The 15,469-nt window shown below is 60.2% G+C and overlaps 1 protein-coding gene across 2 annotated transcripts in view; it reads right to left on the minus strand.

Moving 5' to 3' along the window:
- Window positions 1-1,684: 1,684 nt before the first annotated feature.
- The window catches only part of KIRREL1 (kirre like nephrin family adhesion molecule 1), a 91,807-nt gene continuing 78,022 nt past the window's right edge, over window positions 1,685-15,469 (minus strand). Inside the window, exons 4-15 of one of the 2 annotated variants that reach the window (XM_036069804.2) lie at window positions 15,150-15,307; window positions 13,300-13,450; window positions 12,227-12,332; window positions 11,758-11,906; window positions 11,449-11,576; window positions 10,648-10,774; window positions 10,466-10,566; window positions 9,007-9,205; window positions 7,733-7,840; window positions 7,408-7,547; window positions 6,751-6,828; window positions 1,685-6,634 (exon numbers count right to left, since the gene is read on the minus strand). In XM_036069804.2, coding sequence (XP_035925697.1) covers window positions 6,158-6,634; window positions 6,751-6,828; window positions 7,408-7,547; window positions 7,733-7,840; window positions 9,007-9,205; window positions 10,466-10,566; window positions 10,648-10,774; window positions 11,449-11,576; window positions 11,758-11,906; window positions 12,227-12,332; window positions 13,300-13,450; window positions 15,150-15,307 — 1,922 coding nt within the window. In that variant the 3' untranslated portion in view covers window positions 1,685-6,157. Of the gene's footprint in view, window positions 6,635-6,750; window positions 6,829-7,407; window positions 7,548-7,732; window positions 7,841-9,006; window positions 9,206-10,465; window positions 10,567-10,647; window positions 10,823-11,448; window positions 11,577-11,757; window positions 11,907-12,226; window positions 12,333-13,299; window positions 13,451-15,149; window positions 15,308-15,469 lie in introns of both variants that reach the window. The other variant, XM_036069803.2, reaches the window with a different exon arrangement.

Consider the following 15,469-nt stretch of genomic DNA (forward strand, 5'->3'; position numbering starts at 1 on the left):
GCGAAGGTGAATCAATAATGAGTCAGGCAGGGCTTCCTAGAGGAGAGGGCCTTTGAGCTGGGCTCTAAAGATGAGTACAATCTGAAAATGAGGAGGCAAAAGGACAGGCGCATTCCAGGCAGAGAAGGAGACCTGAGGCCTCAGCACAGAGGCAGGCGGAGCGGTGGGGCATGCCCCCAGGGCAGCACTCCATCTAATGGCAAAAACACTGGGGGAGTGACGGGGAGAGTTGAATGAGCCCATCCTCTGGGAAGACGGTCTGGATGGAGATCAGTGGGGACCTGAACTTCAGACTTTGGTGAGGAAGGACAGACAGGAGGCTGTCTGTGCCTCGGGCCAGAGGACTTCACAAGGAGGGAGTGGCTTTTCAGACTCTGCCGAGCTTGGCGATTACCACTTGTCCTCCAGCTGGGGGTGACTGAAGGGAGCGGCTGGGGCCCCGTCACAGGCAGAGGCCTAAAACATGGGACAAGCTCCTGTGATGCCCTTGTGTCAGGAGCAGAGTGGTGCCCTCTACAGCTCACAGGCTTGTCCCCAAGAGCCTGCTGGCCCCGTGCTGGGCTCTGGGGATGCAGAGAGGAAGCAGGTGCCTCCCACTCGGACCCACCGCACACGACTAGGCCTAACGGACTCACCTGGGTCTCCATGTTTGCACACCTGCTTCTTCTCCTCTGTTTTTTTGCTTACTCTATTCTGTTTGCTTCTGGCCCCCAGCTATCATGCCAGGTTTTACCTGCCCCAGTTCAACTTACCTGGCTGCAGCCCCCAGGTCCACCTGCACCTGGGCCTCTCATTCCCGCCCACGTGGGACTAGCCTCAGGCCACCGACAGGCTCCTGGTCCTGGACACGGCGTCTCCCCACGGCTCCCACTGCACCGGCCCCTCCGTCAGCGGGGCCTCTGACTGTGACCTCCGACCTTCTTGGAAATGGGTTGCATTACCTCTAAAGTATTTTTCAGCTCTCCCATCCCTACCTCTGTCTCCGAGCGTGTCCTGTGTCCCTTGCACACAGAACGCCTACCATGGACCAGCTTTGGTTTGCGTGGCTGTTACGTGGATGATGCAAACAATAAAGCCTTTTATCTCTCTGATGATTTATAGCTTTCAAAAAACATGATCTGAAAACAGCCGTTTTTCCCCCAGTGATCCTCAAACGCTCCTGTCAAATGACCAAAGTGAAGTCCTTGCGAAGGCCACTACACTCCAGGATTTCAAATTTCTCAGCGGGATGGCCCGTGCGTGCCTCCACAGCACCTGCTCACATCTCCTCACTCTGAACAAGAAGGCCACAGGTTTGGGAACTTCGCTGCTGACCCAAACCTCTGCATCTTAATAAATGCAACCCATCTGGCTCCCACCCTCTCCCAGTTCCTTTGGGATCTGGACCCCGGGGTCAGTCGCCCCCTTTCCTGTCCTGTAATCGGATTTGGCACCAAACTTTAGGGTGCGGTGACCTCCTGCTGTTTGCCCCCCTCCCTCCCTCCCCAGCTGCCGGCTTCCCTGGCCGCAGGGCCCTGCGACAGCCACAAATATAAGTAACCACCTGGAGGACACAAATAGATCCTCTCTGCAATCTCAACCCAAAAATCTCTCATCTTTTCCCCAAATTTGACCATTTCACCCCAAATCAGGCAAGCTTTTAAGTAACAAGAGCTGCTCATGCCTTAAATAACACAAAACATGGTGCTTTTTAAAACATTTATATTTATATATATAAAAAAATTAAATATATATAATATATAGTGTGTTTGAGACTAAAAATATAGTACATAATATTTAAAAAAAAGGAAAATGAAAACAGGCAGAATAGGAAAAGGCGTGAGGACACACAGACACACACTGCTAAAAACCTACGATGGTCTGTCCTAACAAAAATAATATTTTTTTCTCTTCTCTTGTCATCATGGATCCATTTATTATTGGGGTTTGGGAGGAGAAAACTCAACTGGAGCCCGAAGTAGAGGCTGTGACCCCGAGGGTGGTCGGGGTGGGGAGCGTGACCTTCGGGGCCCCAAGGCTCCTCTGGGTGGACTTGGTGCAGCCAGGCCTCCGGGCGGCGCTCGGCTGCGCTCTCCCCAGTGGGGGGTATTCCCGGGGCAGCGTCTGATCTCCAGAAACAGGTAGAAGGCCCCACAGCCCACCGACCCTCGAAAAGGCCTGTGGTTGTAGCCAGCGAAAAGCCAGGAGCAGGGGCAGGAGGCTGGCGGGAATGTGGTAGTTCTATGCAAACGGAGCTACTATTATTATTATTATTATTACTGTTATTATTTTTAAGGGCAGGCTTGTACCAGAACCGCGCATATGGCCTGTGACTTCTGCACAGCAATGCTTTCTCCAGGGACGGGGCCTGGAGCTCCCTCACAGTGATGCAAGAAAATGGGAACCTCCCCCAACCCCCCCATTCTGGAGGGCAGGGGAAGGCAGGGACAAGGGAGGGGGATACTTAAATGCTAGTTTTATAGCCTCTTCACAAAAATAGATGCCTTTCCAAATTACATCCCTTGGTCTATGGAGTGTCCCGTGACCATCTCCTCACTGGTCCCACCAGTCAGGGCCTTCACTAACACCTTTCAGGTGATTCCCTAACAAGAGGCGCAAGGCGGGGACCGGCCGGGGACACACAGCCCTAGAGTGGTAGAGAAGCCTTGGTTTCTACGGCCGGGCAGGGCGCTCAGTCCTGGAATGCTGCCCTCAAAGTGATGGGCCTGCAGATGGGGGGTCAAGCTGACCTCTTCCACCCCAGGCATGGCGTTCGGGGGAGCACCGCTCCATCCCTGCTGGCTCCCCTTCCTGACCTCACAAGGGCTCTGGGGCTGGGCTTAGAGGGATCCAGGATTCAGGATGCAGTCTGAGCGCCCCCACGAGGGAAGAGACTGCAGCTCACCCACGATCACCAGAGCCTCTTCGAGATCCAGAGTTTATGTCAAAACTGCTCTACCCTCTTCCCTCTACTGCTTCAGAGGGGTCAGCCATGCTCACACCTCACCACCTGGCTCGGGAGACCCTGGCCGGCAGGTTCACCTCCTCAGTGAGAGGGCTGCACTGTCCCTGGGCTCCTAAGGACGGCGTGGACGGTGGCTACTCCCAGCTCCCCCTCGGTCAAAGCTGCCCGAAGCCAGGGCACCAGTGGTGAAGTCTCCCTGCCCCGCCCTGGCCACAGACGCCTTTGCCACACTGGCAGAATTCTGAGTGGGCTCCCAATGTGAGCGACCATTCCCAATGGTCAGAGGATAAGCGCACACCAATCTCACCCAGGCTCAGGGTATGCTTTGTTGCCATTTGGCATCCAGGGGACCCTAGTGGAAACTTACTCGCAACACTTCCAGCAAGAGGCCCACAGTGAAAGCTTTTTTCAAGAGAGTAGAACCTTCCACCACCCCCATCCCTTCCCTGCTCACGTCCTGTTCCCAGCTCCTCACCAGGGGTGGCTGGGCCCTCCACCTCACTGAATGAATACAGCAAGAGCAGAATAATTCTAGGTTTGTGCAACCCTCCCCCTATTTTTAAGGCCAGAAAATCGGGGGCAGTAAACGTAAAGAGGTTAGGCCAAGGTCACTTCACCCCATCCTGAAGCTGGGGTCCCCGATCTCCTGACCCCTAGCGCCTTGCTCTTCTCACTAAGATGAGAATATCAAAGGCGATCAGGATCACCAAGGTGACCACATCAAGTACTCTCGGCACCCTGCTGGAGGGCCCCAGCCTCCAACAGCAAAGCTCTACTAGGTTCAAGGGCGCCTTCCACTCCCCAGAAAAGCAATTCCGTTTGGCCCAACAGGCAGGCCCCAGTTCCGATTGTGATCAGACGAACAGCGTGCAAATTGCAGAGGGCAGAGAGGGCCTGGGGCGCTGCTGTCTCTCTGTGCCTTGCACTGTGCACGCTGCATACCCAGGAGGGGCCGGTTACTGGGTTAAAGAGCAGAGAGCAGAGGAGGAGCTCTGGTCACAGGCTTCTGAAAACTAATGGTCCCTGTAGTGTCAGCTGAGTTAGCTAGTGACCCTGGGCCCCTCCTCTTCATCATTTCAACAGAATGGACCCAGCACTAATAAAAGGGAGGAAACAGAATGTGGCCAAACCCCAAATACAAATGAATATTTTTTGGAATACTCCTGTTTAAAGAGCCATCACCATCTTTAGACTTTAACTGTTTGGATTACACATGGCTTCTGTTTCTGCGAAGATAATCAGAGTATGCGTGAATTCATCTGCACAGGAACCTGCATCCTTACCAGACCTTCTCCCGGGGCTCACATAAAATGACTCTGTAGGGAGGGGTCAGCTCCCAGGGGTAGGGGTGGAATGCAGCTGGAGCCGGGACGATGCCCCCCCACCCCCAAGAGACACCCAGGATTTGCCCCTGTTGCTGCGGAAGGGGAGAGGCAGCCTGCCAGGCTGGAACCGAGCTACTTTCTCCCTGGGCATTAGCTGGTCCTTACGAGCGGGGACGGTGAGGAATGTCACCCCACAGACCCATCCGCAAGGGTGGTGATGGCCCGTGGCTGATGAGCATGTAACTCATTAAAGCAAACATGACTAATGAGTGGTGACCAGGAGAGAGGGCAAAGCGCGTTCTGGGGATTGCCCCCGAGGCCCCGCCCGTCGGGAGAAGGGGAGGCCGGGGCGGGGGCACAGTTCTCTTTGGTCAGAGGCGGCGGCTGAGAATGGCCATGTGGAATGTGTGTGTGGGGACAGCATGGGCGTGACTGCCTGCAGTGCCCTCCCGTGCCACCTTCCTCCCTCTCCAGGCCCCTCACCCGCCGTCCCGGAAACTCTGCAACACCTGACGGCGTGTCTGGGGCTTGCAATACCCATCCCCCGTGGCCCCCCACACAGGGCCGGTCAACCAAAGCTGGGCACTCAAGGCACTGAAAGTGGAAGAAGGAATCTGATTGGTCCAAGAAAAAAAAGACACTTAACAAACCAAAACCTGTCTGCAGAGACTATCACCCATGCCCCCGGAAGGTGGCCTCCCCGACCAGCTGGTGGGCAGGACAAGCAGTCTTGAGAGCCAGGCCCCCTCCCTAAGCCTGTCAGAGCCCATCGGGGACAGGTCTTTCCACCTGAATGTTTAAAAATGGATTCAAAGTGCTTGGAAATTCAGAGTAATGGACGGTGCTAGGAATCTGGAGGAGAGCAGGTGCCCCCTTTCCTTCCCACTGGGACTTGGGGCGGGGGATTCCCTACAGCTTTTTTTTTTTTCTCCCCAAATGAGGTTTTCATTGTTTTTTGTTGTCTTTGAAAAATAGCCTATAGCATCCGACCCTCACACCACCACTCCCCAGATAGGCTCAAGAGTTAAAGCCAGGATACAGGGCAGGCTGGGGAGGGAAGGGGCTCCTCTAGAGGGGGTTCTGGAAACTGCTTTGAAGCACACAGCCTTCCTGCTGGTGAGTCAGGACATGGTTCCCCCACCGTTCCTTTCTGCATGGGGACCCTGTGATCTAACTGGCTGGCCCTGCACAGAGGAGAGAGAAAGGGGCTACTGGAGAAATCTGGATCCTCTGCTGACAGACAGGTGTCCACGATGAGCAGCCAGGACAGCTGGCCCTTTAATCCCAGCTGAACGAGGGCCGGATCTGAACTCAGTGCCAGGGCTGTTCTGTGGACAGCTAAAATCAATCCAAGGTCCCTTCTGCAGTCGCGGAAGGGAAGATGCTGCCGGGGTATGAATGCAGAGGACAGAGGGGCTGGCCAGGCAAACGTGTTTCCACATATCTGTGCCTGGGCCACCCCCACCCCCCACTGCGTGTCCCCCTAGGCCAACGCCTGCTCATCGTCACACATCCCTGTCCACTTAGGGGAGACCAAAGGGGTGGGGCAGAATGGGAATGCTAAAAAGTGCCCCCTCTGCTCTCCACAACCTTCGCTTCCCTGTCCCCGTGCTGGGGCCAGGCGAGAGCACAGGTCAGAAGAGACACGTCCTCCCGAAGAAGAGGGAAGGGCAGGCCCAGGAGGCTGGGGCATGCACAGAGCACCATCCTCGGGACGGGGTGTTTCCGGGAGACCTGCTCCCCACCTGCCGCAGTGGCGGCGGCGGCGGCGGCGGCGGAGGAAGGCTGGTCCGGGCCGGGAGCGACGCGCAACGCCCCTGAATATCAGGGAACGGCTGTGAGAGCCTCGTCCTCTGCCCCGCAGAGGCGCCCCGGCCGGGCGCCGGGCCTACACGTGAGTCTGCATGCGCTGCTGGAACCGCTGCCCGTAGTCCGAGTGCTGCGAGGTGTAGGAGAAGCGGGTGGCCGTGGCGTACTTGCCGATCGGGTCGTACGCCTCGAACGGGGTCCGCTCCAGGCCGGACGGCGGCGCCTGGGGGTAGCCCAGTCGGTAGGTGGGGTAGCCCGCCGCCGCGGGGAAGGGGTGCGGGTTGAACTTGTCGTAGTTCTCATAGGACAACGTGCCGGCCGAGTCGGCGCCGGCGGGGGCGGCGGGCCCGGGGGCGGCGGGCTCGGGGCCGAAGTCGGACGCGGGGGCGCGGCTGTACGAGCTGAGCTGCGCGTAGCCGCTCGAGTGCGAGAGGCGGGAGGCCGGGCGCCCGTCGAAGCGCGCGGGCCCGGGGGCGCGGTAGTCCGCGTAGAGCACGGCCCGCGACGCCGGCCGGTCCTCGTGGGCGCGCACGTTGTAGTAGCCGTTGGTGGGGTCCTGGGGACGAGGGGCGAGGGCGCGGTGGGGGCGCGGCCGGGGTGCACCTGCCGGGGCCCGCGGGCAGCCCGCGTCCCCCTTCCCCAGCCTGCCCCCTGCCCGCCCCGCGCGCGCACCTTCATCTCGTACTCCTCCCGCGTGTCCATGGCGTCGCAGCGCAGGTCCTGCTTCAGGTCCACGTCGTCCTTGAAGGACTGCGGAGCCGCAGGGTGGGCGTCAGGGCCGGGCCGGCCTCATCCTGCGCCGGCCCCGCTCCACGCCCAGGGGCCGCTGGAGGGGTTTGGGGCCCCGGGCACACTGGAGTTCTGAGTCTGAGCCCAGCCCGGGAGAGGCTCCGGGGCGCCGGGGGTGGGGAGAGGCCGGAGAGCCGGCCTGGCACCGCGTTTGTCGCGGACGCACAATGTGACCTTGGGTGTGTCACTGTCCCTCTCTAGAACTGTCTCCTCGTCTGAGCTATGGGGCAGTTGGACCAGAAAACTTCTAGGGGCTTTCAAGTCTGACTGTGTGTGTGGGAAGGATGGGGCCAAGCGCGGGCCTATGGGGGGCCCCACCTGCCTGTCTTCTGCTGCAGGGGAATCAGCCCGGGGAGGATGTGTGCGTGCGTGCATGTGAGTATATGCAGGAGCATTTGTGCGCCTGTGTGTACACACGTGAGCACGTGTGAGCCTGGGCGTGAGTGTGGCAGGGAAGACAGAGAGAAGGGGGTTCGTAGAGCTGGGGCGGGTCCCAAGAACGTGAAGAGGGGAGTGGGCCAGGAGGAGCAGGACCCTCACCGAGTAGATGGCCTTCATGACCCGAGTCGCCGTGGACACGCTGGCTGTATCATCCTCCCGGTCTGAATGCATCGTAAGCGGCTCGCGGTTGACAGTCTCCACCTTGATGTCCAGCTTCCTCAGGGTCACGTCCTTGCGACCTAGACAGGGAAGGGCAGCCTGGACGCGCTCTGCCAGCCGCTACGGGCCAGGCCTAGAAGCGCGGCGGTCCGTCTGCGGGGGGGGGGGGGGGGCGCTCCTTGGGGGGGCCGCTGTGTGTGCGCGCGGGGGGGGGGGGCGTGGGGGGGGCCGCTGTGTGTGCGCGCGCGGTGGGGGCCATACTCACTGCCTTTGCGGCGGCGGTAGAGGAAGAATACCAAGGCGATGAAGAAGAAGGTGAGCAGGACGCCCGCACCGATGGTGGCCCCGGCAATGATGCCCACGGGCAGCACCTCTTCAGAGGGAAGGAGAGGCTGGGGTGAGGCTGGTGGCTCACGGGGACCTGAAGGCCCGGTGCCAGAGCTCCACCGATATCCTCGGACAGGAACGGTGTTTGCTCAAGTCAGGGGCAGTTGGAGGGGAAGGTCTGCATTGTGTCTGGGTTTAGGCCTGAGCTTCGGCTTGATCAGGCTTGGGAGCATGGCCATGTCCCATCCCTGCAGCTGTGACACAGCGTGACCCTGGCCCTGGGGGCCCATCCGCCCCTCTGCAGCCCACCTGCCTGCGAGGCTTGGCCTCGGCTTCCTGGGCTGGGCTGCTCTTTGAGGTTAGCTGTCTCCACAAACTCCAACCTGTCACCCGTGTCCCCACCTCTCACCACCTCCCCGCCCCCACCCCATGGCCAGGGCGGCACCAGCACCCGCCCTCCCAGGGCTCGCACAGTTCTCTTTGGCTTCCCTGCTCCCCAGAGCTGAGTAGGACCCAGGGCACCTCCTCCAGGTTCCTCTCCCTTCCTGGCAGTCCTGGATGGATCAGATCCTCGGGAGGTTCTTCCCCTCCTCACTGGGTCCTGCCGCACTCCCTCCGCTCCGTTCTTCCCCACCACCCCCTCGCTGGCTCTCTCAGCTAAGACACACCTGACGGGAGCCCCCTCCTTTCTCTCCCTCGTCAGAGCTTCCAAAAAAGTCAAAGGCAATTTCTCCTTCGACATGCAGCATCTTAAGGGAGGAAGCATGTGCCTCCTAGCAGATGAAGGATTTTCGAAGAGGTGGGGCACCACAAGCTCCTGGGCGCCCGCCACGTGCCTGGTGTTTTATAGATATTCTCACTTCATCCCCATGCCAACCCCGTGAGGTCGGTAGTAGAACACCCTTTCATGAAGCATCTGATTTTCTCCACCTGAAGTCCTTTGCTCCCACTCTGTGTGCTCCTCCACTGACCCAAAACCCCCTCGAGGGCCGGGACCGCGTCTTGGGCACCGCCATCCCGGCTGCCCCTCGTGCGGGGCCCGGCGCAGAGGGGAGGCTCAATGAACATTTAAAAAAGGGGGTGGTTTTCCCCAGGTGAGCACCAGCGCAGGCTCTGGAGGGTAGGCCCCGAGAGAGTTGTCCGCGAGAGGACTGCCAGGGGAGGGAGGAGGGAGCAGAACGCCCAGCTGCCCCGCACCCTGGCCATGGTCACCTCGCTCTTCCAGCTGGATGATGGCCGTGCCGGGCCCAAAGCTGTTCCAGGCCGTGCAATTGTAGTGCGTCTGAAAGTCTGCCTCCATGACATTGTTGATGGTGAGCGTGGACAGCACCCCACTGCCCGAGTTGGTCCTCTCCACCGTGTAGCGCTCCAGGGTCCCCACCTCCAGGAAGTTCTCCTTCCATGCCCAGGCCTGGGGTGGGGAGGGCAGCGGGGGATAAGGAAGGAGCAGGTGGCAGAAACACCTGACCCACCCTCCAGGCATCCTTGTCCCGTGTGCCCTGTGTGTCCCTCAACCCAGCCCAGTGCTCAGTCTGCAACAAACCCAAGTCACACCTGCTGCCTCAAGCCTTGGCATGGGATCTCCAGTCTAAGGGAAACAGTGGCTACCACACAATGGAGATGTATGCCAGGAACATGCAGATATGCTTAGGGACATTCTTTAAAATGCAGATTCTTGGAGCTTAACTCTTAAATATGCAACTCCAGGGGAGAGGTCCAGGAATCTCTATTTTTCTAACAATCCCACGGATGCAGGTGCAGCTGGGCCAGTGAACCAATATTTGGCAGCCCTGATGTCCTGGATGGGGAGTCAACATGCGGCCCTGGGCCTGGCTCTCCCTTGAGCCCCTGTGTGGCCTCCCCTCCCCTCTCTGGGCCTCCGTGTCCTCATCTGTAAAAGCAGAGAACCAGGCCGGAGTTGGATGCCCGGGGTTTGTCCAGCTCTGGTGGTCTGAGAGTCTTCAGCTTTACCTGTAGCCAAGCCGCAGCCGGCCCCACACAAACCCACCCGGGGGGCTCTGGAGACCCATCCCAGACTCTTAGAACAGGGAGGATCTCTCGCGGCCTCCTCCATCCCTGACTTCCCGGTCGGGACACCCCCTTCCTGTCCCCTCCCTGAGCACTGGCTCCTTTCCAGGGATCAATCCTCCTAGCTCTGCAAGGAAAGCCCCTGGGAGCCGAGCCACCCGCTGCCCAGGCGGCCGTGGTAATGAAGTGTCCCTGGGCAGCCCTGGAGTTAGCCAAATGGTCATTAAATGTGATGAGGGGTTTGACGGTTAATGGTCATGCGAGGAATTAATGGCGCATGGTGTGGGGAAGAGGAGAACGGAGAGGGGAGAGGGAGCGGGTAGGAGGAGGAAGACAGAAGGGGGCAGAGGGCCGGGGAACCCAGGGGCAGGGTGGAGGGAGGCCGAGGAGAGGGAAGGAGATGAGGCAGAGAGAGCAGCCGGGGCGCCCCGGCCTCTCACACCTGTTGCTGCGGCCATCAGGCAGGGACACTGCCCCCATTTTGTGGATGACAAAACTGAGGATCAAAACACTCAGTAATTGGCTCAGGGTCATGCGACAAGTGAGAGAGGGGGAAGTGGCACGTGAGCAGGGACGGGGGCAGAGGGACGCAGCCTCCAGGTGGCTGGCTGTCCTCGGGCCCTGTGACAGTCGTGGCACTCACAATGCGGTCCGGGGGCGGCGTGCTCCCGATGAAACACTCCACCTTGCCCCCGTCACCCCTGACAGCGTACTGCACCGCCTCACTGGAGATAATGGGGGGCCCTGTGAGCAAGAAGACGCGGTCAGGGCCAGCGGGACATCGCAGCACTTGCCCGCCCAGGCCCAGCCCCGAAGGCCGCTCACCGTTCACGTAAAGGGGCACCTCCCTCTCGGCCACGCCAATCCGAGGCACGATGGCCCGGCAGGTGTACGTGCCCGCATCGGCCTGGGTCACTGACTTCAACAGCAGCTGGTTGCTGTTACTCAGGACCTGGGCAGAGAGAGCAGCCTCGGGTGGGGAGCCAGGAGGCCTGGGCCCCTGGGTCCGAGCGGGGCCCCACATCGGAGGCATCGGGAAGAAAGCAGGAAGGGCCACAAGTGAATTCCCAGAAGGGCAAAGGGTGCATCCCCTGACTCTAAACAGGGCCGCACTGAGGCCTGCCCGTCTCTGCAAGAGTGGGCTGAGAAGGGCCGAGGCCAGAGAGGGCAGCTGGCGCTGCGTGGTTTCCCAGAGAACGCAGCCTCTCTGACGGTCTGTTCTAGAGCTTTCCCTGCCAAACAAGGCAGGAAGTTTCACCTTGAAATCCCTCTTCCTGCAATTCCAGCCCGAACTATCTAATGCAGGTGTCTGTAGAGCTGCAGAATTCAACCCTCCCACCCTCCTGTGTAGAATCATTCACTGGGCCTGCAGAAACCACCCCTCCCCCCTCCCCCACACATAGGTCCCCCTGTCGCTCCCATGGTCACTGAACTGGCCAGCTGTTCTGCGGGGACAAGTGGGTTTTGATCCCGAGCACTGACCGCCTCCTCCAAATCCCAAGACCCTGGAAACACTCTAGCTTCGACTTGAAAAGTAATGCTGCACCAGCCTCGCCCCACCCCCACTCTCCCACCTGTGACCGACTCCTTCCTCCCCGCGCTCAAGATGGGTAGCAGGCGTCTTACCATGTTTGAATCCTTTTTGGTCCAGGTGAGGGTGAGGGGGGGATTCCCCACCCAGACACAGGTGAGGGTCACATCAGAGCCAATATCTGTGGTCGTGGGTTTGGGGTCAACTACGATCCGGGGGGCAACTGTGTAGAAAACAGCACTTGCTAGGGACTCAGTCTCATGGGGGGTCAGCTCTAGCCGATCCTCTCTCCCTTCTGCTGCCCTGCCACCTCCCCCGACCTGTCCCCTGTCCCCCCACCCCTACCCCAGACCCTTCAAAGGTCCCTGCCCTCCCCATCCACCCCTGCCCTTCCAGCCACTCACAGTGGACGTTTACTAAGGTGCTGACGTTGGTGCTCCCCACTTTGTTGTGAACCTCACAGGACACAGGCTCCGTGAAGAAGGAATAGTCGACATTTGTCTCATAGCGACTCTCGTGGGCATCTTCAATCAAGAAGCCGCCCTTGGCCCACCTGGGGTGAAGGCAACACAGGGGTGGGGATCAGGGCTTGGCCCCCTCTCACCCACATCCAGTAGCACGACCCCCACCCCGGCACCCCCACTCCAGTCGCAGGGTGCCCCCAGCCCCCCCTGCACCCCAGCACCCCCCACTCCAGGCGCAGGGTGCCCCCAGCCCCCCCTGCACCCCGGCACCCCCCACTCCAGGCGCAGGGTGCCCCCAGCCCCCCCTGCACCCCGGCACCCCCCACTCCAGGCGCAGGGTGCCCCCAGCCCCCCGTGCCCCGGCACCCCCCACTCCAGGCGCAGGGTGCCCCCAGCCCCCCCCTTGCACCTGTAGCCCAGGATCTCGGGGTTGGCTGTGGCCTGGCAGGTGAAGACGACGCGCTCGCCCTCTTGCACTGTCTGTGGCTCAGTGGACAGGGTCACCGTGGGAGGGTCTGCAAAGCAGGGGACAGGAAGGGTCTTTTCTGTCCCCCGGGTTTCTTTCTCCTCCTAACACACACACCCAGCCCTCTCCCTGTGCACAGATCTGGGAATTGGAGTCTGTAGTGAAGCAGCTCCAAAAGAGAAGCCATCTTCCTCCCGTTACCCCACGGAGCCTCCAGGGGGCCGGCTAGGGGGCCGGGACCCAGGCTGCTGCAGCAGAGATGATCAGCGGATGTCATGGTGCACTGTGGCCACGAGGCGTCAGCGTGGCCTCGCGTGGCTCACGGAAAGGGATGGGGGCGGGGCATCTCCAGCCCCTGCCCAGCTCCCTCCCTTTTCTGGGCGGAGGGGCTGTAAGGAGCATCCCCTGAGTAGCAGGCTCCATCCTGGCCGCTCGGACACGCTCTCTCTCTCTCTCTCTCTCTCTCTCTCTCTCTCGTTTAGGTGCTCCCACAGCCCCGACAGACAGGAACAGGTCCCAAGTCCCTCCTCTGAGCCCCATGGGATTAGATGTATTTCAGAATTTGGAGTTTTTAAATTTTAGAAAGGTGCTGGTGTGCACAGACCATTTACTATGAAAGACCCCCAGCAGGGTCTGGGCAACAGCTCACAGTGACACATGGGTCAAGTAAGAGACCGTGGGGAACCTTATTCACGTTTTGCCAGTAAATCAGTTTCAGTTTGGAATTTCAGAGAAGAGATTGTGGGCCTGTATTTTATTTTCTTCCACTATACAGAATTGGGAACTGAGGGTCAGAGAGATTAAGTCGCAGCCGAAGTCACAGGCTGGATTAGACGCAGGAGGTGCCCCCCCCCAGCCCCCGGGGCCCGCGGCCCCTGGGTACTCCAACCAGGGGATCCAAGAGCATCTGCCCTGGGGCCCCGGGGGATCTGCATTCGGGGCTTCTCCAAGGGCGCCCCACACTCCCTTCCTCAGCCCACCCCTCCCTCCAGCTCCGCTGCAGGACCCCTGCTCACGGTGCACGTCGAGCTCGATGGAAGTCTCCTTGCCAGTCGGGGTGGCCTCGTTCACGCTGCGGCAGGTGAAGACACGCCCAATGTCCAGGTCTGTGGGGTTAATGAGCAACTGGCTGATGGTGGTCTCCCTCTTCCCATCCTTCAGCAGTTCCTGGGGTGGGACAAGTGGGGGACGGGGTCAAGCTAGAAGCCCCCTGCACTGCAACCAGGATGACCGGGCCCAGAGACAGGCTTGTGTCGGAGGGGCATATGAACTTTAACCGGAAGTGCGGCCCTCCCCACCCCACCCCCAGCCCCAGCGTCCTCCCCCAGGTCGGCTTTGGTTTGGTTTTTAATTAATACACTTTATTTTTTAGAGTTTTAAGTGTACAGAAAAACTGAACAGAAAATGCAGCGAGTTCCCATCCACCCTCCTCCCAGACCCCACGGTTTCCTCTAATGAACATGACACACAACGGACGGACCCGTGTGCACAGTTTCCTCGGGAGCCCACTCTGCGTGTGCTACCGTTCCCCGTGGCTCTGAGCCCCATTCCTGGGATTTTGTGAGTGCAGCACCAGTCCCTCTTCTGCACTGCCGTTGTGGCCCTCCCGGCCCGTCTGTCCTGCTCTGCTCTGGGCACATGCAGCCTCGCCCCGTGGGCCCTGTGCGTGAGCGCGTGGGCGCGGGGGCTCTCCTGCCAGACCGTGAGCCCCTGGGGGCAGGAAGGGCTCACAGCCTGTCTCACTGTGGCCAACCTGAGGCCCCTGAATGTGGTCGCAGGACCCCGTGAGCTGTCTGCCATATTCCAGCTGTGCCAGGGAAGCCCCACTGCTCGTCCGAGGGAGGCCCTGCGCCCTGACAGCAGGACACCTGTGCTGGACGGGAGCAGGGCCAGCGCCGTGCAGGGCCGCCGGCTCCCCCCGCTGCTCGGCCAGGACCTGCCATCGTTAGAAAACGGGAGCAGGAACGTGGACGACAAATGGCCATTAACAAATCAGCTCGTTTGGTTGCCAAAACATTTCAAAATATGTAGTCCTACAGGAGAAAAATTACAGATGTCTTGGTGGTAAAAGGTTAAGCACCCTGAGGCCAGACTGTCCTGGGTCGAATGGGGAAACTAAGGCCAGAGAGGAGGGACCTGTGCGAGGTCACGCAGCCTGCCAAGGGTCCAGCTAATCGGGTTCTGCCTGGCACTGCTCTCCGAGGCACACGGGCGCAGGTCCCCCCGGCACCTAGCGAAGGGCTGGGCCCACCTGTACGTTGGCCCACCCGGCCATGGGGATGCTCACTCCAGCTCCACCCAGAACATCGCCCGATGGCTTCTCTGTCGCAGCTTCCTCGTCTGTACGACCTACACGGGAGCCCTGCCTCCTCAGCTGCTTCGCTGCGCCAACCAGAGGCTGAAGGACGAAGCCGGAGGTGCTCGACGCAGCACAGCCGAGCAAACCCCAGCTGTGCCGCACGCAAGCTGTGTGACCTTGGGCGAGGCATCAACCTCTCTGACCCTCAGTGTCCCTCTTTGTCGAGTTGGAAGGAACACCTGCCTTATCCAACTCCCTTGACAATTAAGAGGGACTGTCCGTTAGGAGCCTAGCATGCACAGTGCCTGGTACACAGTAGGTGCTTACTGCAGCTGCTATGAGCATTACTCTTAGTCCCTGCTAGCCACCGAATGCGCCGTGAACCTGGGAGCTCCCTCCTCTTCGGATCCCTGCCTTCCCAGCTACACGATGGATGAGAGGCTTGGACCAGACAACCTACAAGCTCTCCTGTCACATCTGTGTCCCCCGAGTCTGGGTCAGGCCCATGTGGGAATGAGAGGCGACCTGGGATGGGGCCGAGGGGTCTGGGGGAGCCGCAGGTCTCACCGTGCTGGCCACAGCGCCCTCCTGCTGCGTCCCATCCCGGAACCAGATGATGGTGGCGGCCGGCTTGGCGTTGAAAGCTCGGCACGTGAGGTTGTGGGGGGTGCCTGCTTGCAGCAGAATCACAGGGCCGCCGTCGATCCTGGTGTCCTCTGGGGGGACTGCGGGGCGAGCAGAGCCTCAGTCAGGGTGTGGCCAGCTCCGCCCTGGCGCCCACAGCCCCTGCCCCTGGCGGCATCCCTCCCGCGGCACGGCTGCCCCGTGGAGGGCTGTGGCCACCTTAACTTGCAATCACTGTAGCTGTTGGTCCTGGGGGGGCTTCA

This window comes from Halichoerus grypus, chromosome 7, assembly GCF_964656455.1.
Source record: "Halichoerus grypus chromosome 7, mHalGry1.hap1.1, whole genome shotgun sequence".
Taxonomy (NCBI): domain Eukaryota; kingdom Metazoa; phylum Chordata; class Mammalia; order Carnivora; family Phocidae; genus Halichoerus; species Halichoerus grypus.